Here is a 27984-nt window from a genome sequence, read left to right on the forward strand (position 1 = left end):
GACTGGCTGCTCACATTTTAATGAGTTGAATGTCGTCACAGATTAGAACTGTTGACTGCACAGTCTCTTTGGTTTCCTCAATGTGGTTTATATTCAGCCTACCAGAGTGCACCTTGTCATTCTAAATGGTTGTACAAGAAGCCGGCTTGTTTCAACAGAATACTTTAAACATTTAGTAGAAGAACCAAATTGTTCCCTAACAGTATGGAGGCCACACCACTGTCCTTATATTACAGTTGGCATATGTACATGGCAGCTTGCAGGGATCCTAATTTTTTGTTATGGAATGCTGGTAAGACTTTTAATTTTTAATTTTAGTTCTTAATATAGAAAAATGATAGAAGGAAGCAGAAATACTGGGTATGTGCAATCCTCTGAATAAAAAGCCCCCCCTCCCCCCCCCCCAAAAAAAAACAGAATTTACCTCATAGTAAAAACAGTATCTTGTTTGTTGCACAAAGTTGGAGCAATGGGTTAAATTTACAGTGTGTTCTTCCCAAGGAAAGTTCAGTAGCTTTTATATTAATCTCTGTTTTGTAAATTAACTTAAAATGTTTCCAGTTTGATTGGGTTTGAGAACTCTTTGAAATTACATTGCGTGCATCTTTGTATTTTTTTGTTGTTTTCATTTTTGTGGGGGGGGGGGGTGGGGTCAGGTGGGAGGAGGGGGTTGTCAGGAATTATATAGGGCTGCTGTTCCATCTCTTTCATATTACTGCACCACTCCTTGTCTGTGAATTGCTTCTGTGTTATATTGTGCTTTCCTCAACACATGGTATGCCCTGACTGGAAATATTAAAAACACTAATTTATTGTTTGGCTGATAGTAGTATTCCTGCTTTTAATTACAACCAATCTATTATTAACAAATAAATATGTTTATTAATAAATTCCCCAAATATAAGCATTCCTCACTTATAAAGGCCAATATTTTGTTAATGTTAATTTTGTTATAATCGTTGAAGGTTTTGCAGAATCACTGTCTTAATCGCACACATTTTTATTCTTGGGTTGAGAGAACTATGAAAAGAATTGTTGTAGAAATGAGGACATTTCAGCATTTCATGTAATAATTTAGGGCAATGGACTTGTTGATACATAAATAATTGAACTGCAACACAGATGCATTTTTTCCTCTGTTCTAAGTCCTAAAGAGTGTATATTTTAATACTATTAAATTTCAATCATTGTATTAAATAAATGATTAGTATAAACTTGATTCATTAAAGTACCTACAATACTCTAAAATTCAGAACTCTTCCTCTAAAGGTTATGGTCTATTTTGGTATTAAGTTTTATGATTGCTTGGCATGTTTTCATACCAGCATGTTTTGCAAGCATAGCTCAAGGGAGCTGCCTGGCTGAACTGCATGGCATCTTCTGCATATTCACAACAGCTTACTGTCACAGTGTTGAATTAGGCAAAAAACAGTTTTGAATTTGAAAACTGAACATATGCTCAGGGATGTGCTGTGAAATGTTATCAACAGACCATAACCACTCTTCTTAAAACTTATTTTAGTGAGACTTTAGTTATCAGCAACAACATTTTTCATACCTTTTTGGTTTGTGGGAAAGCTTGACAATTTTAAGAACAAAATGTGTAACTTTCTTCCTGTGTCCAATCTCTAACTAAATGGCATGGCAAAACACCCCTGTACATCAGGTTCCATAGTTTTGTGGATTTGAATTCACTAAATTGTTGAAAAGGATATTAAAGTTATAATACTAGGATTTTACAATTATCCAGTGAAAGATCTGACATTGCTTCTTCTATAAACCATGGTAGTATGGACACCAAATAATTATCAAATCTTTAAATGTCCTATCATATTTTTGACATTGCTGATTGTTGCTAGAGAAAAATATCAACAGTTTAATTTCTGAGTTTACAATCGATTTTGCAGAAAGGCAGATAAATTAAAAGACTTTCAAATATGATTAATTCCTTGTTAGTTTGACATAAACTTGCCATTTTAATGTACTAAAAATATCAGTTTGGAAACTGAACTACTAATTTGCAATGATTTTATTACAAATGTTACAGGTTAAAACTGATTTAATTTCCTGATGTTGTTAGAAAGATTTAGTAAAGAATAAAGTAAAAATAATAAGAAAATATTTTCTTACAAACTTGAATACAAAGGTTATTGGATGATACTGAAAAGAAAAAGTGAATGTTATCACTATTTATTTTCAAATCACTTTTAATAATTCCTGTACACACACCCAAAATACAGAGTGAGAAAGAGAAACATTTATCCATAAAATATCTTTCAGGACTACTGGTTTATATTTATTAAATCTATAAAGTATCTCTCAGGAATAATGGTTTTTATTTATTAAATCCATAAAATATCTCTCAGGGCTACTGGTTTATATTGATTGAATCCATAAAATATCTCTCATGACTACTGGTTTATATTGATTAAATCCATAAAATATCTCTCATGACTACTGGTTATACATTTATTACAGTCCACTTTGTCAGAATTAGTACATAAGCTACCACAAAAATATCATTGTCTATGCTAGGACCCTTCATTCTTTCTTTCAACATGTCAATGTTCACACAGTTTAGCCAGCTGTGGTAATTTTGTTTTCTATTTTTTTGAGATTGAGGAAGGGGAAATTGGAGTTTATTAGGAAAGTCCCCTTCCATCACGGTTGATCTCTTCCAGCCCTTGTTTTCTGGTCAACATTGGTTAGTTCCTCAAGGATGGGCCTAATTCATTTATGGGGTCAATTAAAAACCATTACAAAAACAATTTTACCTGTGCTTCTTTTGTTCTTTGATGGTAAAGGATGTGTCCCGTCTGTTCATCTGGCTTAAGCTATTACGTCACAAGGTGTGATCAGTTTATCTGGAGACATGATTTTAATTCAAAGTTCATTTATTTTAACCAATTTGACGATGAGCTAATTTTTGGTAATTGTTTTCTACATTCGGCCAATCAAATAAATGCAATAGAGCTAATTACAGAAAGGAATTATTCATTCCTTATTGAATAAAAAAACTCAATTCTTTTGTCTTCACCTGTAGTACTGGAATGGAACTTTTGTTACTTTATAAATGTTGATCAGAAAATGATGAGCCGTAAGCCAAATTTTATTTCCCCCCACATATATTGTTAAACTCATTGGAAAATGTTTGCAATAGTCATTAAAAATGTGTAAGAAATTTAAAAATGTATGCCAATGAACAGATCAACAAGATGAATTTTGAAGGTAATACTGTAATGAAATCAATGTACCAAATAAAGTTGAATTTTATAAAATATTTTAAGTGGTCTTTACCCAAAGTTCCTTATCTGACATGATTGCTTATATGTGAAGTTATTTCCTTTTTTTCCCATTTTTTCTTTGGGTGGGGGGGGGGGGAGATATGTTTGTGAAAATTAAGCTGTTAATGTTTCCAGTAATTCTTATCTAGACTAATATCTATACATACCACACATTAAATATTTTTTGAGGAAATTGCCACTGAGCTGTTCTTATGAGTTACTTCAAATTCCAAATTAGCAAACAAGAAAAATGATAAAATATCAACAATTTGATAGATAATTTGCTACTGGTCAATTACTTTTAATTCCATATATGCAAGTATTTTGTGTTGATACTTCAAAGAAAGCCAGATTTAAGCTGTGTCATACAGTAGTTTTTAATTTCAAAAATTTCAGACACAAGACAGCATTATGCTGTTAACATTGTTTATTCTTACTAAGAGAATAAAACAAATTAGAACTTCAATTAAACAGCAGCAGTATAACATATTTGAAATAGTTCAAAGCCTAAAGGTGTGTTTTGATTTCTTCATAGATGTCTGCATTATCTGTGAAGCAGCAAACATCATTCCAGATAGCATTGTCTGGCTGATAAAATAGTTTGTCATACTTTAATTTATTTTAGCATAAATTTATATGAATCAACAATCCATCATTTTTGAATGTTCAGTTAATAATTGACTTTAGTTGACTTAAATTTTTCAGCAGTACTAAATCTGCAACTGCCTTGTGTTAATGATAGCTATAATGATATCACAGTAAGCACTGCTGAGTATGGTGGGAAGTGAATGTTGCATTTTTGTGCTGATATTATGCAAAAGAGATAAAATGTGGAGGCGGCTAATGGCGGTATGTCTCCTGATTGACTTTTAAAGTAAATTGTCAGTGAAAATTGTCATTTCCTTTCCCATAAATATTGACATTAATTTCAAGATCAATGATTTTTTCCTGACCAGTAGCAAGGATTATCTATCAGAATTTTAAGTTACTCAGTATGCTAAAATATTTGAAGTGTTGCATGTATATATACTGCTGTTGTTAAATACACTGTGAAGTCTTTTAGCATTTATCTCAATTTGAATAAGATGGTTCCTGTAGAATTCCTCCTAATTTAGATATAGTCCATCTCAACAACCTCCCATTATTATCATTTATACTAGAAGGTTCACTCTTCATGAAATTTTGGTTTTAAATAAGTGAAATTGATCTTCTTTATTTGAAATGTATCCGAATAAGTACTTAGCTTACTACTAAACAACAATGGAATTACATTTTGTTCTTTGCATATGCTTCTTTGTTAATTATCTATTAATGATGGTATGTTACATTTAAGCTGGTGGTAGTTCTATGAGTCAAACAATATTGTTTTGACATCAACATGGCCCCCTTGATGTATTTGTTTACTGCAAGTTCATGGAATGTCAACCAACCCATTTAGAGTAAGTTACGTTAAAAGAACCTCAATGAAACATTGAATTACTTGCAACAGAAACTACCTTCAGAAAAACTCACTTATTGAGAAGCTGTATGTGGAGAGTGTCACCAAGTGGAACGGAACATTTTCTTACGATTCTGTTTTCAAAGGGATATTCTATTGGCACTCACTGTAACAATTATATCTGAAAGAGAAAATTATTCCACATTGTTAGTTGAAACCACCATCTTGTTCCTATCTTGAGATCTGCTTGGCTGAATGTAACCTATTTTGACACGGCAAACCTACCCTTATTCTGGGATCGCTGTTAGTGGTCCCTGTATCATCAGATGTTCTGTAAACTTTAATTTCTTTTTCTAAATTTCTTGTTGATTTATCCTTGAAATGTGATCCATGCATTACTGTCAAGGTTCTCTGTATTTCAAATTCCAACTTTCCTGTATATATTATTTTAATATTATAAAAGGAAATTACACCCTACCTTCGTTAAGTAATTAATTGGCCTCAGATATAAAGCCATTTCTCAAAATTCTGACTTTTTACTGGCTAAATGCCACTGGAATTAGCTGTTTGCCAGTAGACAGTAAAGGCACTGGCAATTTGGTGCCAGTAGACATTAGAAATTGTCATGATTCCTGTACCTTGAGCACATGATAGGTCAGTTAAGAATTGTCAGTCAAAGAATTGGCATGATTCCTGTATCTGACGTAAGCCCTGTATTACTGCTATATATTATCAGCAAATATTATCGGGCTGTAATTATCTAAAGCCTGTACAGTAATGAATGCTCGTTATAATTTAGGGAAAACTTGACTTCTAGCCAGTCAATTTTTAAGCGCTGGCGTTTTATAACAAGTTGATTAAATTGTGAATTTTCATAGTCCCTGAAATAACTGTCATGCATCTACAGTACACATAGTCCCTGAAATAACTGTCATGCATCTACAGTACACATAGTCCCTGAAATAACTGTCATGCATCTACAGTACACATAGTCCCTGAAAGAACTGTCATGCATCTACAGTACACATAGTCCCTGAAATAACTGTCATGCATCTACAGTACACATAGTCCCTGAAATAAATGTCATGCATCTACAGTACACATAGTCCCTGAAATAACTGTCATGCATCTACAGTACACATAGTCCCTGAAATAACTGTCATGCATCTACAGTACACATAGTCCCTGAAGTAACTGTCATGCATCTACAGTACACATAGTCCCTGACTGTCATGCATCTAAAGTACACATAGCCCCTGAAATAAATGTCATGCATCTACAGTACACATAGTCCCTGAAATAACTGTCATGCATCTACAGTACACATAGTCCCTGAAATAACTGTCATGCATCTACAGTACACATAGTCCCTGAAATAACTGTCATGCATCTACAGTACAAATAGACCCTGAAATAACTGTCATGCATCTACAGTACACATAGTCCCTGAAATAACTGTCATGCATCTACAGTACACATAGTCCCTGAAATAACTGTCATGCATCTACAGTACACATAGTCCCTGAAATAACTGTCATGCATCTACAGTACACATAGTCCCTGAAATAACTGTCATGCATCTACAGTACACATAGTCCCTGAAATAACTGTCATGCATCTACAGTACACATAGTCCCTGAAATAACTGTCATGCATCTACAGTACACATAGTCCCTGAAATAACTGTCATGCATCTACAGTACACATAGTCCCTGAAATAACTGTCATTCATCTACAGTACACATAGTCCCTGAAATAACTGTCATGCATCTACAGTACACATAGTCCCTGAAATAACTGTCATGCATCTACAGTACACATAGACCCTGAAATAACTGTCATGCATCTACAGTACACATAGTCCCTGAAATAACTGTCATGCATCTACAGTACACATAGTCCCTGAAATAACTGTCATGCATCTACAGTACACATAGTCCCTGAAATAACTGTCATGCATCTACAGTACACATAGACCCTGAAATAACTGTCATGCATCTACAGTACACATAGTCCCTGAAATAACTGTCATGCATCTACAGTACACATAGTCCCTGAAATAACTGTCATGCATCTACAGTACACATAGTCCCTGAAATAACTGTCATTCATCTACAGTACACATAGTCCCTGAAATAACTGTCATGCATCTACAGTACACATAGTCCCTGAAATAACTGTCATGCATCTACAGTACACATAGACCCTGAAATAACTGTCATGCATCTACAGTACACATAGTCCCTGAAATAACTGTCATGCATCTACAGTACACATAGTCCCTGAAATAATTGTCATGCATCTACAGTACAAATAGTGTGTACTACACTTCCTCTAGCTTTCCCTGCTCCAAGATTAACCATTTATTACCAGTAATCATATCTGCTGATATTGTTCTTGTTTGCACCAAATCTTTACAATTTATGACTTTTTGTTTTCTCTACGTCTTTTGTGTTGATATTTTATGATGGTATATGCAATTTTGTATTCTATGTATCCCTTTGTGTCCCTTTGGAACTTAAAACCAATAGGATAGTTATTTTTTTAACAAAAGACTTATTATGAATTAGATTCGTGTTCTAACTATATAAATCTACTTGGACTTTAAATTGTACTTAAATATTCTTATTTATTTCTTATTAATTTGGCTGATGTAATAGTGTGCCCTTTTCAGTGTTATCATAGTTTTTTTTTTGTGCTGATTTGTGTTTTTCAGCCCCTTTATATGTCACAGAATGTTATATCTCATACAAATTATTAGAAACAGGAAATACTAGACAAATAGAACTTTTTGTAGTAGGGTTATGAGAATTGAACCTTAAACCGGTGCTGGTAGATTTGCTGGTTGGGTTGGTGTTGAGTTTCTTGCCAAGCCAGGTAGTTATAGGTTAGAGTTTTAGCTTCCCTCATGGTATCAAATGGAATTGACTGGGTTCCTACAATACCTCATTCAGAATCTCATCTTAGAACAAAAGGCCAAGAGATTGTAAGTCCAACAATCATTACAGACGTTATGTTTTACTGCACTATACTCTGCTTTGTAATCATATTTTCAAACTTTTTATGTTTGTGGAACCCCTGGATCCTAAAATTCACAAACCATTAAATTGTATTTTTAAGTCTTGAAGCAGAAAGATCTTCGTGTGTGGTAAACAGGAACTGCATGTAAGATGTCGTTTTGAATCTTGGTTATGAAGTGATGGTTTTGACACCACAGAGGGTTAGCACAGATCACAGCTGCTGTTGCCCAAAAGGATGCATCTTAATTCAAGTATACCTATACACCACTGACAATAAAATTCATTTAGTTAAGATCATATACCACAATTACTAAATAGCTCAAATGAAGAGATGTCAGGACAATGAACTTGAACAAATTGATTACCTGCACTTAAAGTAGCATTCTGCATTACACTAATATTTTATTGACTGTATCAACTTAATAAGTAACCTTAAAATCCAAGTCTCACCAAGAAGTGAAAATAAAAAGCAAAAATAATCCACTATGCAAACTGTTCCAGTACATTGATGTATAATTGATTGGGCTGGTAGTATTTTATTGTCAGGTCCTGTGAAAGATACCATTATTTTTTATTCTATGAATTATTTTGAATAATGCAGCAAAATGCCAAGTCACTGAAAAAAAAAGCTGATAATGTTGGTGAAGCAAAGTAATGCTGATGGGAACAGTTTATATCTATTAGACTATCTATATATTATGGCCTGCAATATGGCTATTGTTTCGTTCAAGTTGGTAGTAGCCATGGGGGGAGAGGAACAAGTGTTAGGAGAAGGGGGGCAGGTGGGGGGGGGAGGGACATAGCACAGTGGTAATGGTGGAATGGGATCACTTCAGTTCATACTACTCCACACTGATTAAGTGTGTTTTAGTTACCTTTTCATGTTTCACTGTATTTCATGCACATATTCTGCTATTAGAGATAGAAAATTGTTACTTGGTTTTGGCTTATACCACATTATTCAGAGGGACCCTGTTTAAATGCTCAACCACACACAGTGTTGACACTTGGACTTGCAAACACTTTTGTCATCCAGCTGTTCACTTGGTAGCATATAATTGGATTTAATTTGTTGGGTATCAGTGAATGCTTCCATTCTATTACTTAAACTAACAAGCAAGACCAACAGAAGTCATGAGGGAAAAATAATACCACCATGAGAAGTGGTTGCTTCCAGCCGTGTCCATGCAGGGTGCCCGAGGTACTTCTCTTTATCCATGTCTGTCTCCTGCCACCTCCCATTTTGAGATTCTCTTTGCTGATGCGCTACACCAGGGTTGTTCCCCCGGTAACAAAGTTTGTCTTTCCGTCAGTGCTCTGAATCAGGATACAGTAGTATCAAGGTAACCCTGCACAGTTGGATAAACATTTTTCCAGAGTGAAAATAATTATTTCATATTAGGGAGCTCAGTGGAGGCTTGAAAAGATTTTAAGCTACCATGGTTTAGACACACATAAGATGTGACCTAAAGCCACTGCAAACATCTATTTGTATTATTAGACCGGAGTGGGTGTGCGATACTGGTGAATTTGTTCTTTGGAGTTGCATCTTAATATCTGAACCTCAGACAGCGATAAAAACTCAAGTTGAAAATGTCAAGCAAAGACAGTATTAACTGTTAATGATGAATTTCTGCTATGAACCCAAGTCATTCTAATACAGATGCCTAGCATTAGCTGCTACATAATTGGGAGAGAGGTATATCCTCAAATCAATAGTTTGAACTAGGAATGACACCATGGTCACATAATTTGCAAAAACAACAAATTTGTCTTATTTCAAATATCATATCAGCTGGAGGAAAATGACACATCCAGCTAACAGCATTTTAACAATTTTGTTAATGGTTTACTAATTTAAGAGAAATAGTAACTAAACCTTGTAAAATACCCCCCCCCCCTCTCTCCCCAAAAGAACATTAATTTCAACCATCACATTTTTTTTGACTCTGGGCCTATGCATCTATAAAACATTGAAATTTTGTTAGCTCCTCCTTTTCCATGTTTTAAGCTCAACAAGGCTATGTTGAGTGATAGTCCTGGCTGAAGTTGAATTCTTAGACAATATGATGAGTTTGTTTCTGGAAGGTATTTGATAGTTATGCAGGACATTTCAGATCACTATATCTGTTTCTATGATTTAAAGTTGTATTAATTCAAGAGCCGCAAAACCACTTTCAAAGGTGGAATCCATCCTTGTAAAATTGCATATATGGACACTCCAGTTTCAAAACCCAAAATGGTATTTTTAAATTTGGAAATCCTAAATTGTCTGAAAAGGAGCAAAATTTTATAGTTCATTTTATTACCAAAGAAAAAAATGTGAACAAAGGAAAAGAGCTATGACAAGCTGAAATGATAAGTTCTTAAATGATGACGCTAGCAGTCAGCATGTGCAGAAGCTAGCAGTCAGCATGTGCAGTGATCCATTTAATGATGTTTATGGTGTCAGGATACGATTAGAGCCATAGTTTAGGTCAAAGGTGGTAAGGATGCCTTCCGAAATCTAGGAATTCAGCACGTTTTCAAAACAAGGTAGAGTTTACATGTTAGTAAAGAGTGGTTTTTTTATGTTTAATGGTTGCCTGAGTTAATTATGATGTATTCATCAACTCTCAGCTCTTCCTGTACATCAACAAGACAAGTTCACTCTTGGGAGATTCACTGGTTTATTTTTACTTCTGTTTTACTATTTATGTCAGTAACATATTTAGGACATGCTTCACTGTTGTAAAGTTTCTAGTTTGTATCAATAATATTGATAGTTGGCTGTACACACACTGAGTATTGTTGAGAGATGTCTACATATTGTAAAGATTAGACTGACTAAATTTCACTGACAGTGGAACAAGAGTTAGGATTAGATCATTAGATTTGTAACCTATACAGTACATAGCTATAACTGAGGATTCTGTATAGCTAAAAGTGACTAGCTAGGATTAGATCATTAGATTTGTAACCTATACAGTACATAGCTATAACTGAGGATTCTGTATAGCTAAAAGTGACTAGCTAGGATTAGATCATTAGATTTGTAACCTATACAGTACATAGCTATAACTGAGGATTCTGTATAGCTAAAAGTGACTAGCTAGGATTAGATCATTAGATTTGTAACCTATACAGTACATAGCTACAACTGAGGATTCTGTATAGCTAAAAGTGACTAGTTAGGATTAGATCATTAGATTTGTAACCTATACAGTACATAGCTATAACTGAGGATTCTGTATAGCTGAAAGTGACTAGCTAGGATTAGATCATTAGATTTGTAACCTATACAGTACATAGCTATAACTGAGGATTCTGTATAGCTAAAAGTGACTAGCTAGGATTAGATCATTAGATTTGTAACCTATACAGTACATAGCTATAACTGAGGATTCTGTATAGCTAAAAGTGACTAGCTAGGATTAGATCATTAGATTTGTAACATATTCACATAGCTATGACTGAGGATTCTGTATAGCTAAAAGTGACTAGCTAGGATTAGATCATTAGATTTGTAACCTATACAGTACATAGCTATAACTGAGGATTCTGTATAGCTAAAAGTGACTAGCTAGGATTAGATCATTAGATTTGTAACATATTCACATAGCTATGACTGAGGATTCTGTATAGCTGAAAGTGACTAGCTAGGATTAGATCATTAGATTTGTAACCTATACAGTACATAGCTATAACTGAGGATTCTGTATAGCTGAAAGTGACTAGCTAGGATTAGATCATTAGATTTGTAACCTATACAGTACATAGCTATAACTGAGGATTCTGTATAGCTAAAAGTGACTAGCTAGGATTAGATCATTAGATTTGTAACCTATACAGTACATAGCTATAACTGAGGATTCTGTATAGCTAAAAGTGACTAGCTAGGATTAGATCATTAGATTTGTAACCTATACAGTACATAGCTATAACTGAGGATTCTGTATAGCTAAAAGTGACTAGCTAGGATTAGATCATTAGATTTGTAACCTATACACATAGCTATAACTGAGGATTCTGTATAGCTAAAAGTGACTAGCTAGGATTAGATCATTAGATTTGTAACCTATACAGTACATAGCTATAACTGAGGATTCTGTATAGCTAAAAGTGACTAGCTAGGATTAGATCATTAGATTTGTAACCTATACAGTACATAGCTATAACTGAGGATTCTGTATAGCTAAAAGTGACTAGCTAGGATTAGATCATTAGATTTGTAACCTATACACATAGCTAGCACCTCTACATTCATCACTGTTGACAATCGTCCACCACAATGATGGTGCAGGGCAGACATATGTCTTATGTACCTAGCAGCTCAGTCGCCAACCAAAATTGATTTTGCATGATGGGGCCTAAACACAAACATCAAAGCATGTAAGCCGCTTCTATATCTGGTCAGATTCTCTCCTACTCCCCTGGTTACCTGCAGAACAGCTTTGTTGTGCCTGCTATTACCAAAGATCCAATGAAGCAGCCCATTGTGTTGTTCTGCGTCATTAAAGTGTTTGCATTTGGTGCGTGTAGGTGTCAGTAAAAGGTATTTTTATCAGGTTCACTGAAATTTTCTTGATGAATTGGATCGGAGAGTGTTTCAAGAAGATCTGAAAAGTCAGAGTACAAGCAATATTTTAAGTTTTCTGTGATAATGGCTGTTTGATGAAAAGCCTGTAAAGAGCTCAATAATTGTTAGATTTTGGTGTAATTTTAACTTTGGTTCATCATTGATCAGCCAGTGATTAAATGTCAGTTGAGTGGCGGAGACCACCTAAGTATATCTTGCTGTATCAGATATAAAATAAAACCCTTAATAGTGGATCAGTTATCTTATAGCCTAGCATAGCCACCAAAATAAAAACATGATTATTTGTACTATATCAGGTGGGCTAGACTGTTAAGATAGCCTGACCCTGGGACCTCTACCTGACCAAATGGTTGACTGCTTCTTGAAGAAAAAAAAAGGCTGTTTAAATATATATCTTGTGAGCTACAGCTAGGACACTGCATGTACCACTGTCAATGGTACAGTGTTGCACTTTGCAGTAAATTCATCAGCTGATATGTGTCCGTAAGAGATCGTTACATACCTAGCCCTAGATCTGAGTTGCTACTAAGAATGGACACATATTACATAGATGTTAATAAATCTGGCAAATGACAAGAATAATTAATAATTTGATGCACTTTTTAGTTAATTTTAGGTGATTTTTAATAATATATACAAATGGTTTTGTTCAATTTATTGCAGATCCCAAAAGAAACAAGAATGCTGCAGTTGCTTCAGCATCCAGTAATAGTCACCGTCTTTCACCGTTACAACCAACTCCAATTCATCTAGCACCACTGCCATGTGGTTCACCACGACAGAAGTTACTGGAAACTGGCTACCCTATCATACCCATTTCTCCATCGGCATGGGCCCAAAGCCTTGGATGGGCACAACTAGTGCAAAGCTTCAACAGCCCTTTCTTATCTCCTCCTCAATTTGCTACTGGACGTGTGAATGGAAAGTTGGTGGAGAAGGCCCCTAAATTTGATTACGCCAACATCGCCATGTCAGCCACCAGGCCATGCAGCTCTGACAAGACCACCAAACTTACAGGTCTAACCTTCCCCTCCCAACCTCCAGAAAGGAAAAAGGGGAGAGGACCGTCCCGCACTAAGAAAGAATTTATTTGCCGTTTCTGTGGCCGTCACTTCACGAAATCGTATAACCTCCTCATCCACGAGAGAACCCATACCGATGAGCGTCCATACAGCTGTGACATCTGTCACAAGGCCTTCAGGAGACAAGATCATCTCCGTGACCACAAGTAAGTTACACAAATATTCTATTAATCTGCTGGACCAAGAATATTAATATGCAAAAAAGACAATGAAAGTAGGCAATGAACATGAAAATACAGAAGAAGGGATTAGCTAGCTTCTTTATAATCTCCTGATTATAGTCAAACTCAGATAAGTAGAGTTTATCACTTCCTTCTGTCAGTTGTCAGATTCAGTGTGTATTGTATGTTGTTGTATATAACTAACTACATTGCAAGTAAAGGTTGCATAGCAATCCTGTATGACGATACTATGCATGGTCAGCGAACTTTGGACATTGTTTAACCAAATTCAAGTGAAGGGCTGTAAATCATGTTTTTCAGTGGTTTTAAGTTTATTGTAGCAATTTTCTCAAGACCTAGAAAGATCGGAGCTCTGTTAATGTTGAAGATTCAACACAACAGTCGAATTATTACTTAAATGTACTAATTATCCATGTAAAGGTATCATGTAATGATTTCTTAAAGCTCTCAGTGTGGAATCAATTCATTTGTCATCTTGGTACATTGATGCAGCTGTTTTCCAGCTTTTATCAGTTAGCTCACTGCTCTAATGATTGTTTGTTATGAGTTTTGCTATATGTTAAACAATGTGGTGAACAACCTTGTCTTCTTTTGACTGTAAAATCCTGTTTTCTGCAAAGTATTTATCAAACATTCTTAGATCTATCAACTCAACTGTAAATTTATATTTCCTTCCTTTAGCTATCTAAACAAAATCATGTTAATCCTTTCAGAAGTTTGTCTTTAGTTTACCCTTTAAGATCCTGTGACACACTGGCCAGGTTATGTTTTGGCAGGCATAAATCTCTTGAGTGGTATACCCATGGTAGCTGGGACACCACCAGGCAGAGAGGGTTGCATGGAAGGGACCACCATTCAGGTTTACAGTGTTTAGAGAAAGTCAAACCATAGATTGGAGAGGTGATGAAAGCATGGTTGTAAAACAGCTATATAGATAAGAACAGTAGCAGTGGGTACATCAGGTTTAGTGACAGATTTCTGGCTTTGTTCTATCATCCTTCCCCCATTACAGAGGGAGTACCAGACTGTCTGAAATGCTATAAATTAATGGCGATTGCATGTTTACTACCACACAGGAGCCTGGATATGATTCACGCTCTTCTACACTATAACGCTCCCCACTGCTATAAACTAGTGTGGAAATTATGTCTAGTTCAGCAGCTTACAACTTAAGTTCTATATATAGTCATATGGAAGGTAATAATCAATGCTACTTGTGAACAGTTTTTGAATATGCCTCTTTCCTCCGGCCCAGCCCCTAGGTATCACAGTATTGATTAATTGGTTAATCCTAACTCTAGATGTGTAATGATATTACAAAAGTACACAAAAAGACATCTGTTTTGTTATAAGAAACATAGTTGAAATTCCTGCCTTTGTTAAGAAAACAATAGTGACCTTGATGTTTCCTAAATCATATTCAAAGTTGAAATATATATTCACAAATTGATTGTTAGTAGATTGGTTGTGTGATGGTATAAGTTTGTCTTTAGTTCATCAACAATTCCAGGATTTGTATCTTAAAGAGCTAGAGAACGAATAAACGTGCTGCAGACCTGTTACATTTGGGTCAAAGTTGATTGTTTCTTGACAGTCTTGGTTTATGGACAGTAGTCTTTACTAATCTGTCAATCAAAGAGGCTGAGGTGATCTTATCTTTCACACGATTCCTCCCATCCAACCACAAACAGCCCCAATATCTTCCATTTTATCATCAAGAGCAAATATCTAATTGATTTGATAGTTTACAATTTTCCAATTCATTTGTTGATTCAAGCCCTATAATTCATACAGTGTTTAATACTGCAGGGTGTTGCCTGACCTATCGATGGTCGCAGAGGCTTCTGGTAGTAGTGAAAAACAAGAAGTTTTATCTTTACTGATTTTCAATCATTGTGACAAACTGAAATTCTATCTATAAAATGTAAATAACATCTGCTAAATCGGTCAACTAAATGACTTCATCAGATATCAACATATATCCTGCTAGATCAAACTACATGAGGATTGTGTGGAAGAGATTATACTAGTATCCCTTAAATTTACATAAATATAGTAATAAGGTAAAAAAATCTTTATTGTATTCAGTATTGTATAAAGAAACGCATCATGACTAGTTAAATATGGTTACAAACATTTTCAAGCCACGTAAAATAGAAACAGGTTTTTGATACATACAGTACACATAAATTTGTTGATGTTCATTCACAGAGTAGTCATAATGTTTAGGTTACTAAGATATTAGGGATACCGTCAGTGTATAACCATGCCATCTCTTTGTCACAATTAGTCATGGTTTCTTAAGTCAAATCACAAGTCATGGTTTCTTAAGTCAAATCACAAGTCATGGTTTCTTAAGTCAAATCACAAGTCATTTCATTTCAGTTTGTTGTAAGTCAAGTTACAAGTCAAAATATAACAGCAACTTATAAAGTCATATTATAGGAATACAGTAGGCCAATTTACAACTTCAAATCAAGAGGTAAAGTCCAACAATTAGGCATCTTTGTGAATTGTTGCAGGTATAGGCTGGTGTGATTGATGTAGTTCTAGCTGCCCTACGATGAGGGCAGGAAATTTAACTAAAGGAATAATCTTGCTAGTGGATTGGACAACAGCTGAACTTTATTGTAAAACATGCACTTCTACCCTACCTCCTTCATTATATGTCTATGACTGAAAATATTACTGTATATTCACTACTGTATAAGTCATGAAACATGACTATACTGTACAATATTCAGAATACCTTGATTGACCATAACTACTAACTGTGTAGAGTATGTGTAACATCAGAAATCATATTATCAAATATTTGTACCACCATTCATATAAATGATGTATAAGCGCTCAGGATAACTATATTACTCATTCCACATATAAGCAGAATGCTTAAATATTCTGCATACTTCATCCTCCCAGAGAGAAGACATAAAATTGTTGTCAATAATGCTCAAGTAATGCTAAAGTAATATAGCACATAAAGTAATATAGCACATAAAGTATAGCACATAAAATATAGCACATAAAGTAATATAGCACATGTATGAAACCAGTCAATGAACCATCGAAACATATGTTGCTCAAGAAATATGGAATCTCGTAATATCAAAATACTAATTATGCAATATAGTTAGTTGCAAAATCTTCTTTCTCATGATAACTTGGCACAGACAAGGATTCCCAGATGTTGCTGGTGTCAATGACAAGTTTCTTAAGATCGATACTCAATTTGCAGTTAACAACATATTTCAGTCTGCTAGAATATGCTACAAAGATACTGAAAATGGTAAACCCACTTGACCAATGAAGGGTACATATATTTTCCTTTGCATGTGAAATTAAGTGTCAGCAAAAATAACCTGAATTATGTTTCAAACCAGTACAGTATTTCTTTCAATTTTTTATACAAATTGGTAGCGTCTATCCAATAATGTCAAGAAGTCAAATAAATTCATGTCAAGACGCAAATGATTGCCTCAAATGAACAAAACTTCCCTTCCCAACATATTGTTTTGGATTTTTTTCTTTTTTTCTCTTGAAACCTTTAATACAAACCTGCTCGCCGCTTTGCAAAATTGTTAGAAATGATTAGAGGAGTCACAGAGCATGGAAATAATTCCTTAGTCATGCAGACTACATTTCATTGTGATTTATCTGTCAGCTTGCAAAACATATAAACAGAAAGTAAGCAGATTGACAAGACTACGCACAAGGAATATTTTAAAGCAAATTGGCAATGATAATGAAAACCGGCTCGGGTACTGAGGCTCCAGTTATATTGTACCGAGGTTCCTTTAGTTATATTGTACCGAGGTTCTTCAATTCTATTGTATCAAGGTTACTCTATTATATTGTACGGAGGTTCCTCAGTTATATTGTACCGAGTTTCCAGTTATATTGTACCAAGGTTCCTCAATTCTATTGTACCAAGTTTCCAGTTATATTGTACCGAGTTTCCAGTTATATTGTACCGAGTTTCCAGTTATATTGTACCAAGGTTCCTTTAGTTATATTGTACCGAGGTTCTTCAATTCTATTGTATCAAGGTTACCCTATTATATTGTATGGAGGTTCCTCAGTTATATTGTACCGAGTTTCCAGTTATATTGTACCGAGTTTCCAGTTATATTGTACCAAGTTTCCAGTTATATTGTACCAAGTTTCCAGTTATATTGTACCAAGTTTCCAGTTATATTGTACTGAGGTTCCAGTTATATTGTACCAAGGTTCCTCAGTTATATTGTACCGAGGTTCCTCAATTCTATTGTATCAAGGTTACTCTATTTTATTGTACCGAGGCTCCAGTTATATTGTACCGAGGTTCCAGTTATATTGTACCGAGTTTCCAGTTATATTGTACTGAGGTTCCTCAATTCTATTGTACCAAGGTTCTTCAATTATATTGTACTGAGGTATCTTTGAACTTTGCATGACCTCAGGGGTTTCCCCTTCTACCATGGATCCCTGAATAGTCTCATGATGGCAGGAAGTTTTCATTTGACCTGTTTTGTGGTTGTATGTCTAACTGAAGGATGTAGTAGTTAGTCTACATCAATGTCTAACTCAGGAGTTTCCTGCATGATCAACTGGTAGCAATGATTAATTATTTAAAGTAGCCAGTTTTCACGGATCATCTTCCATTTCTCTGAAGGTGTATTAAAAGTTAACTAATAAGGAAGGTAGGCACTAGATTTATTTAATTGCAGGTGTCCTATATCAAAAGTAGGCTTACCCTCAAAACAAGTGGTTATTTACCAATTCATTTCAAATACCGGCCAAAGCCATTGTTTGTGTGATGAGTATTATATCAGCCAAAGATCTAATTAATTAGGGGTTAAGAAGGGCAATATGAAAGGTGGAAACAATTTAGACTCTTATCTGAGTTACCTGAAGTTATGTGAAGGTTACACAATTAACAGAACAGTGAGCATAGTTAAATACGAAGGGTGATCTGTAACTAGCAGTCAGTCTCAAAGATGTCAATTAAATCTTCATTTGGTGTTTTCTTTATTTCAAGACAGACATCTGAAAATGTGAGTCATTATTAAGCCTTTCTGTCAAAGTTTACCATCAGACTAATCCCTGGGTTTATTTACCGGTTTGAACACCTATGTTATCTGTTAGAGCAATCTCTTATCTTATAGGCAGCTTCCGGTGTCCACACTCTTTAACCTGGAGCTTGATTGACAGACCTTGTTTGCTTTACAAGATTTTTCACATCCATCTCATGTCTTCTCTGTGCCTAAACCTTCTGTAATTGTACCTCCATGCTCTACTATATGGTGATCATGGTTGAGGTCAAAGTTTATTTGAAGCTTTAAGTGAGTAATCAGTACTGTTATGTCGTTAATGATGGTACAAGTACTCAGTAATTGAACTTTAATAAGTATCTCAAATCTTCCCAGACATGTCGACTCTTGTTTGGGGAGTTATTTATTGTCATAGTTTTCACTATTACAGAGTAAATATCATTGTTGGACTTCATTATGCATTTCAATACTAGTTAGCTAATGGTTGATTACCAAACATTTGAAGTTTGTTTTTTATTGCAAATTTAGCTTAATAGGAGGATGTAAAGGATTGCGTGTGAGGTGCAGTGAAATAGCAGTTACTTAAAATCATGTGATAGTTATGTTTGTCTCAATTATTTATTAATTAATTAATTATTTATGTTGGTTTTTGTCTGTCTCTTCTACAGATATATCCATTCTAAAGAAAAACCATTTAAATGTACGGAGTGTGGTAAAGGATTCTGTCAGGCTCGAACCCTCGCAGTCCATAAGACCTTGCACCTTCAGCAATCTCCACACAAGTGCACCACCTGCGGCCGAACCTTTAACCAGCGGAGCAACCTGAAAACCCACCTGCTTACCCACACAGACATCAAACCCTATAACTGCAACAACTGCGGTAAAGAATTTAGACGCAACTGTGACCTTAGACGTCATAGCTTGACTCATGGTGAAGGAGGTTGCATGCCCGAATGCCAAGAAACTGTTATTACTATACCATCAGTACCACCCACTAGCCTCCCAGTACCACCGACTTGCCTCCCAGTACCACCTACAAGCCTCCCAGTACCACCACCTATGGAGGAGACGATGAAACCAGTTCCCTAAGCATTGAAGTCAGCTACACCCAGATTCACTTACTGCATACTTGTCAACAGTAACACTCACTGGGGACACAATACAAGTACCCAGACGTTAGTATATAGGTGTTTCAATTTGTAAATGGACGGACATCCTGGTAGTTCAAGAATATCATAAATTAAATTATCTCTTTGTGCAGAATAAAGCTGTATTCACAACAGCCATTCAAGCAGTATAGGAAATAGTTAATGAAATTAAAGGAAAAAAGCTCAGAAATAATGAGCAAGTCATTACAAGTAAATTTTTACTTGTTTCGAATAACACAGGGCATATCCAGCTCTATCCATGGGGGTATTGAGGAGGGGCTTGAGTGAGGCATTTTTATTATAAAGCCTAGTGCATGGTGAATTGTCCCATCTCATTTAGGGAAATGGTGGGAAAGGAAACTGATGGGGTGCGGAGAGGAGCCACCACCGGTGTAAAGAAATACCTGCCATTGATGTTCATGGCAAATCTGTAAGAGTAGATAACATTGAGGTATTGTGTGCAATGCAGACAGACAGCTGCCTGGCCCTCAGCAATTGTAAAGGTGTTAGACATACACAGAGCAGCAATGACGCAAAATAACTTTGCTGACGTTTGGGGTATATGGTTCTTGGTTTAAATTCAAATAGTGAAATCTAAGATAAAGCTATTTTATTTGTTTGTATATAAGTAGGGTTTTAGTGCAATTCAAGAGTTTAGAAAGCAGCTCTTCATTAGCATGGTCTTTTCTGTTCTACTGAAATGAGGAAAAAGATAAGCATTTTTATTTCCTTTGCCTCGTCTTATTGAGTGCGGCTTCCAGGCAGGGTAATCAATGTAAGCTCTGCTAACAGTATATTTACTCACAAAAGACAAGCAATGTAGGATTAGAACTGTGAAAATGAAGCACTTTTTAGAGCCATTTCTGTTTTGTTTTTTTTAAATTGTGGTATTAGTGCAAAATAATTTTCCTGATGTAATTGTACATATTAAATTTCCTTGAAAATATTCTTAGCCACTCAGAGGTAGTGCAATGTATAGCCTAATTTACTGAATTAATGAGACTTGCTCACATCTTGGGATGAATGGGAGAAGGTTAATCACATGAAACTATCACACTTTCATTCAACTTGTAGTTTGTAAATTAACTCATCTGAGTGCTTAAAATGGTCTCACAGCCTTGGATGGTATACCCAGAGATGAGGGATACACCCTAAGATTAGGGGATACACCCTAAGATAAGGGGATACACCCTAAGATTAGGGGATAGACCCTGAGATCAGGGGATATATCCTAAGATCAGGGGATAGACCCTGAGATCAGGGGATATACCCTAAGATCAGGGGATATGTCCTGATTTCAAGGTACATATCCCAAGATTATCCTATCATAGCTGATTAATGGCAATTGGATCAACAGTAACTCAAAATACATAAATTATTAACAGTACATAATAAAGACTGATTCTATGAAGAGAGTAATGATGATATTCTTCATTTTGAACTTCCAAAGAACAGGAGAATGTTTTATGTTAGAAAGTATTTTTTACTTTAAAATATTGCAGCCGTTTTTGTAAATAAGTAGAAACTAGGGAGGCTGAGTGAGTAAACTGGCTTTCATGTTTATGTATATACAGGTACTATTGTAACACCTTATGGGCTATCATTCCAAGTCAGATTTATTTGTCATGTTTTGCACAGTTGCTAGATATTAAGAAATTCATTTCATATTTTTGTGGTATTTATGGGCTTATTTAATGCATTTTATATTATGTTTAAAAATGGTAGAAAGTTTCCCTGCATTTTGTTTCTCAATTATGATGTGGTATCAAGAGAGATTTCAAGTTATTGAATCAATCTTTTGTCATAGTTCTTGTTTCAAGCAGGAGAGGAGGTGATGAGTTTAACATGCCATGTAATTTGCCGCCTTATTAGAATGCCAAAGAGTGATGTTATACGGTAATACGGTTATACAGTAAACCATTTGTGGAGAAATATAAAGTTGGCAAGAGATTATAACCAAGTCTTCTGTTGTTTGTATTATTTCTTTCCTTTGAGAAAAAGAAGAAGACTAAACCTTACATGATAGAACAAACAGCATCTGCAATGGGGTCACCTCTCCCCCTCCCCACCCCCCTACTGGAAAATCCAAGTAGTAGAAGAAGTAAATCAAGAAACAAGTTGTGCTCTGGTTAAAATTTCCCCTCATAAATATGACCTGATGAAATATATTCATACTGATAACTGTATATGACACAAGCTATATAGTCCATAAATAGTCAATGATACATCTTTGTTAATTATTAATAGATCTTAGTATTCAGCATTTGATCTGCTGTATCCATAAGACAAGTATCCAGTAGGATCAAATAAATAAAATCTTATGACATATTACTGTTTGAATAGAAAAGTGTAGTCTATTTGGATCTCTTCTGAGCTTTACCAATGGCCATATATACAGACTCATGGTTTGGCTAACTGTGTTAACACAGTAGTCAATCAGCATACACACAGGAGCATACATTCCGTCTGTAATTGATACAATTAAAGCAGGTATGAGTACATCAGGCTGATTGTACACCATCATATGTAGAGAAGATAGAGTCATAGAACAAAACTATCTCTGTTTCTACATTTCCTTGACTTTGGTGGTATTATTCTACCAATTACATCTAGCTGCTTCAGCATTGCTTGTGTTCATGAATATTGTATGTTCAGGGGCCTTGTTGACAAGTACCCATATTTAGTCTCTTAGGTGTCTAAAGGTGCTAAATATAACAAAAATTCACTCAAGCTCAAACCATAGTTGACCTTGGGTGAATAAGGGTGCTCGTTGAGGGACCAATTCAATTGCTGCAGCTGGGCCATGTTGAGCCTTGCTATGATACTGAAAGAATATCTTGTAACGCTACAGATCCTGAGCTACTTTTACCATATTGTGTCCAATAAATCCAGGGACATGTTAACATTGACTGCCCCCCCCCACCCCACCCCCATCAAGGATTAGAAAATGACACTATGTAGGATGTTAAAATTTGTTCAAAATGGAAACACCTCATATTGAAAGGGTTTTTTTTATGACCAAGATATAAAAATATGTCAATTAACTTGAAGGTATCTTGAAGTCTTCTTACTTATCACTAGGTTCAAAAAGATGATTTCCATGTGAAATACTGCTGGCTATATAGAAATATTTAATGATCTGAAAGGCCTTTATATCAGGTGAGTATGTTTCTATGAACGAAAGGCCACACAGGCACAAGTGGAAATTAATCAAGGCATTTGTTCAAATTGGGGGGTATTTCCGGGTACACGAAAACTGGGGATTGTCCGCAGGAATCAGGGATGTCTGGTCACCATAGCTTTAAAATAAATTTGAAGTTAACTGGTTAATTCTTTTTTAATTGTAAATCAAATTAACCCATTATTTCTTCAGAAACTCAATGTTTGTTGCTCCCCTCTGGGTATTGCTGCAGATGCCCATGGATAGAGGAGCCATCTAAAGAGGATTATTAGATGATTGGTTACCATGGCCACAGGAAGGAGGGCAGCTAAATCCATCAGAAATGTAGTCACATTCCTGTTATAAACACTTCCAAACAAGTGTCTAATAGGGGCAAGGGGTAGGAGAACATGTTGAAACAGACAAAAGGTCCACTTACTGTAATTGGAACACATAGTATGAATACAGTTTTAAACACTTCTGTAGTTTCAGTGTTATGAAAGCCATAAGAAAGTTATACAATGCTTGCAGCTCACTGACATGTCTTAGTTAGGAAAGAGTAAAGAATCAAAATGATTTGAACTACCATGTAAATTTACTCAATATAGAGAAGAAAATACATGCTACCATGACGTGACTACATCCATAGTCCAGCATAGCTGATAAGAAATGTAGACGTGTTTAAGCTATGAAGTGAAGAATAGATTAATACTGCTTTAACCTATTAAGTGAAGAAGAATAGATTAATACTGCTTTAACCTATTAAGTGAAGAATAGATTAATTCTGCTTTAACCTATTAAGTGAAGAATAGATTAATACTGCTCTAACCTATTAAGTGAAGAATAGATTAATACTTCTTTAACCTATTCAGATTCCCTCCACAATCAGGAAGAGGAAAATGGAACTTGTCCTGACAACATTGCTTCATATGTTAACATGGCAACAGTTTCAAAAACTTGCAACACATTTGCATCTTTGTCTAGTTGAAGCTTCCTTAATTTGCTAGAGAACAGTACTTTTATGAAGAACAGCAGCATTTCAAACTGGGTACAGATGTCTGGAACACACAGAAAATATGGTTTTGGTTTAAGGTGCGAGACTCTTCATAGCTAGTGTTACATCACTTTATAAGTCAATTGAGGTACACTATTGCTGATGTTCTAATTAGTACCTATTTGCAAGCTGGTCTTAATTTTGTGACAATGTTTTCTGTTTCCAACTATTGACTAAGCAAGGCAGTTTTCACTTTACTTTGGTGATAAGTACAGACATGAAGTAAGAATTAAAACTTCAATACAAAGAAGTACAATCTAGAAAAAACAGATAGAGAGAATGCAAAACTCATCATTCGATCCCACTTCAATATTGTGTCCTTAATTTGAGATATGGTTGATTGAATGTAACCCATTATGTGAGGTTAAACCCTCCCATACCCCAGTAAGAGGATCACAGTGGGTAGTATGTCATGTCATACTCCAGCAACAGAATAGATAGTACAATAACTGAATGCATGAATTGTTTCAAGGTGATCATAATACATGAGGTAACTTTTAATAACTCTTCTATTTTTACGAAGTATTTACAATTACATTCATCAGATTATAATGACATTATTGAAAGACTTAAAATTACCTTTCTTAAACTTAAGTGAGTAAGTACAGCAACATATTATAAGTATAACTGAGGACGGATTAATTGGATGGAATATTGTTAGACACTCTCTTTATCACAGGTACAAAAGAATATAAACCTGCCAAATTACAAATTCAATTATTGAAAATAAGGTTGATTAAAATAGGACAAATTGTCTGTTTATATTAAGGTTGATAAAAAAAACTACACATATAGTTGATCCAAAATGTTCTGTTATTTGGAATTTCATAAAAATGCACCCATTTTTTTTGTGAAAGTGTTACTTTCCTCTATGGATAAATGATAAACTTAAAAAAACCCAATGTAATCGATCAATTTCCATAACCACATCCACTTACTCTGCTGTTGCTAGTAAATTGCATTGACAAATTATCAGTTGATAACTTCATATCATTGCCACAAAATGCTACGAGGATGTGATTTTGACATAACTTCCAGGAATCGACTAGTCACTGGAATATTCCTTTAATTGGAAGACAGAATAGATCAAAAGGTTATTTGGATGAATGTTTGTGATGCTATTGTGATGCTATTTGTGATGCTATTTGTGATAAAGTCACAAAACATACATTATTTTAATTACTTCCTTATAAAATGGTTTTGATATTAAACCTGAAACAGCAAAGTTCACAAAGGTCTGAGTTTTACACTGAATCTTTGGTCGATATAATTCTAATGGAGGTGGCTTCTGAGAATGGTATTGGATGATACTAGAAGAACTACCCCTACCTAGATCTAAGGAATACTTAAGGACTTATTAGCAGTGAAAACTGATCCTGAAGATGAAATCTGATGAATGGGGGACTGACCTTGACAGCCTTCGTCTGTACCATTCATCAGACCTCCAACTGAAACACAATACCCTCTCACTAGCAGTCTTACTGGTTCAACTTTTACTCTACCCAGATTTTATTACCACTCATCTTAGGATTGGTAGTCCATTGAATTGGTTGTTCTACTACAATAGAAGTTACTTATTATGGCAAACATCAAATCTTTCAAACTTAGCAGAAACAATTTAGCTTGTTAAATATAAGGAGTATGAAGGAGAAGGCATACATGGTATGGCAGTTAAACTATGGTATTAGACTAGAACTCAGGACTGCATTGTCCTATACAAGATAAATGGATACACTATAAAATACAAGTATCATCAATTAACATTATACACCTGCATTGTCCTATACAAGATGTATGGATACACTATAAAATACAAGTATCATCAATTAACTGTGTACTCCTGCATTGTCCTATACAAGATTGATGGATACACTATAAAATACAAGTATCATCAATAATCTGTATACTCCTGCATTGTCCTATACAAGATGTATGGATACACTATAAAATACAAGTATCATCAATTAACTGTGTACTCCTGCATTGTCCTATACAAGATTGATGGATACACTATAAAATACAAGTATCATCAATTAACTGTGTACTCCTGCATTGTCCTATACAAGATGTATGGATACACTATAAACTACAAGTATCATCAATTAACTGTGTACATTTAGCGAACGAAAATCTATAACAAGTACAAAGGAGCTGAATACCATAAAAAATGGCTTCAAAATCATTAAAAGTAGTAAGTATTGTTTTCAGATTTAAAATGGCTCAAGTACTTTCCTAGATGGTCTGTCTCTAGTACTTCCAAATATTCAAGGCTGTGAAATTACACGACAAACCATTTTTGTTGAGAAACAATCTTTTAAGTCCCTGAATGCTACCACAAACAAGGGTTGAATAATTTACCACTTCAAACCAATGAGTGTCTGCCCTCTCTCTCCCTCAGGACAATGAACAGAATAGATAGTACAATAACTGAATGCATGAATTGTTTCAAGGTGATCATAATACATGAGGTAACTTTTAATAACTCTTCTATTTTACGAAGTATTTACAATTACATTCATCAGATTATCATGACATTATTGAAAGACTTAAAATTACATTTCTACAATTATTCAAGTTTACAAGTGAGTATTAACTACAGCAACATATTGTAAGAATAACTGAGGACAGATTATATGGATGGAATATTGTTAGACACTCTCTGTTTCACAGGTACAAAGGAATATAAACCTGTCAAATTACAAATTCAATTATTCACATAACGTTGAGTAAAAAAGGACAAATTGTCTGTTTATACTAAGGTTGATAAAAAAATAAACTACAAATAAAGTTGATCCAAAATGGAAATATGTCCATATATTCTCTAAAAGTGATTAAGAAAGGGACAAATTGTCCATATATACTAAGGTTGATAAAAGAAAAACTACAAAGAAAGTTGATCCAAAATGGAAATATGTCCATATATTATCTAAAAGTGATTAAGAAAGGGACAAATTGTCCATATATACCAAGGTTGATAAAAGAAAAACTACAAATAAAGTTGATCCAAAATGGAAATATGTCCATATATTATCTAAAAGTGATTAAGAAAGGGACAAATTGTCCATATATACCAAGGTTGATAAAAGAAAGGGACAAATTGTCCACATATACTAAGGTTGATAAAAGAAAGGGACAAATTGTCCATGGTTGATGAGAGGAAGGGAAGAATTGTGCATATATATTAAGGTTTATTATGGACGGAATGTTCATATTATATCAAGGCTGATAAGACAGACAGTTTGACCATTTATAAATATTATTGATTAAAACAGACAGATTGTCCAAATACACTTATGTTGATTTATATTTATACTAAGGTTGATAAAAGAAAGAGCAGAAGGGTCCATAAAGACAAAGGTAGGTAAGAACAAATAACGATGTTCCATATATACTAAGGTTGATTAATAAAAGGATGAAATATGGATATGTACAATTGGCTGGTAAATACAAAGAATACTAAGGTAAGTTAATGCAAGGATGGTTCATAACTACTTATCATTCTTACAAATGAGATAGATAACATGTTAGTACTATTCAATTTAACACAACATGGAATTCTGAATGTGTATTAATATTGATTGATTCATGTCAATTGTCCATCAATTAACTATACATGTCAATTAGGATGCAGGTGTTCATCACTACAAACATTGTATAAGAGACATTAAGTGAGCTCTAAACCAATTACAGTTTTTTCTAGATGATATAAAATGTGAGACTTTCTGGCTGGTTTTTCTACATAGCAGCGAGACTGTTGTGAGAGGCGGCCATTGATGGTGTAGCAGAGCCGGGAATATTCAACAAGTCCTGAGAGCCGATTCCTCCCACTGTTTTAGGTCTCAGACGATCAACTCTTTCAGTAGACTCAGCCAGCTTACTGTGGACTTGGCTTTCATTTTGTAAAGCTGTTTTTAGATCTTTGTCAATTCCAGAAACTCCCATTTCACCAAACACCTGTTAAAACAGACAGAAACCCTTGTAAGAAAACATCAAAACAAAAGAAC

The 27984-nt window shown here is 34.8% G+C and overlaps 2 protein-coding genes across 6 annotated transcripts in view; one reads left to right on the forward strand and one right to left on the reverse strand.

Moving 5' to 3' along the window:
- LOC139984164 (uncharacterized) lies at nucleotides 1-21726 on the forward strand. The gene is made up of 3 exons (XM_071997928.1): nucleotides 1-292; nucleotides 12985-13549; nucleotides 19287-21726. The coding sequence occupies exons 1-3, from the start codon at nucleotides 205-207 to the stop codon at nucleotides 19705-19707; spliced, it is 1074 nt and encodes a 357-aa protein (XP_071854029.1). The 5' UTR covers nucleotides 1-204; the 3' UTR covers nucleotides 19708-21726.
- The window catches only part of LOC139984160 (uncharacterized), a 48304-nt gene continuing 40946 nt past the window's right edge, over nucleotides 20627-27984 (reverse strand). For 2 of the 5 annotated variants that reach the window (XM_071997925.1, XM_071997924.1), the window contains exon 21: nucleotides 20627-27934. In XM_071997925.1, the coding sequence (XP_071854026.1) occupies nucleotides 27716-27934 (219 nt within the window). In that variant the 3' untranslated portion in view covers nucleotides 20627-27715. The remainder of the gene's footprint in view (nucleotides 27935-27984) is intronic. The other 3 variants (XR_011798957.1, XR_011798959.1, XR_011798958.1) reach the window with 3 other exon arrangements.

This window comes from Apostichopus japonicus, chromosome 17, assembly GCF_037975245.1.
Source record: "Apostichopus japonicus isolate 1M-3 chromosome 17, ASM3797524v1, whole genome shotgun sequence".
Taxonomy (NCBI): Eukaryota; Metazoa; Echinodermata; class Holothuroidea; order Aspidochirotida; family Stichopodidae; genus Apostichopus; species Apostichopus japonicus.

What these genes read in the sequence shown, in the direction of transcription:
- LOC139984164 (XM_071997928.1), top strand. Translation starts at nt 205, where the DNA reads ATGGAGGCCACACCACTGTCCTTATATTACAGTTGGCATATGTACATG. An exon ending in TTTTTTGTTATGGAATGCTG is followed by an intron (nt 293 to 12,984) that starts GTAAGACTTTTA and finishes AATTTATTGCAG; the next exon opens with ATCCCAAAAGAAACAAGAAT. An exon ending in GATCATCTCCGTGACCACAA is followed by an intron (nt 13,550 to 19,286) that starts GTAAGTTACACA and finishes TCTCTTCTACAG; the next exon opens with ATATATCCATTCTAAAGAAA.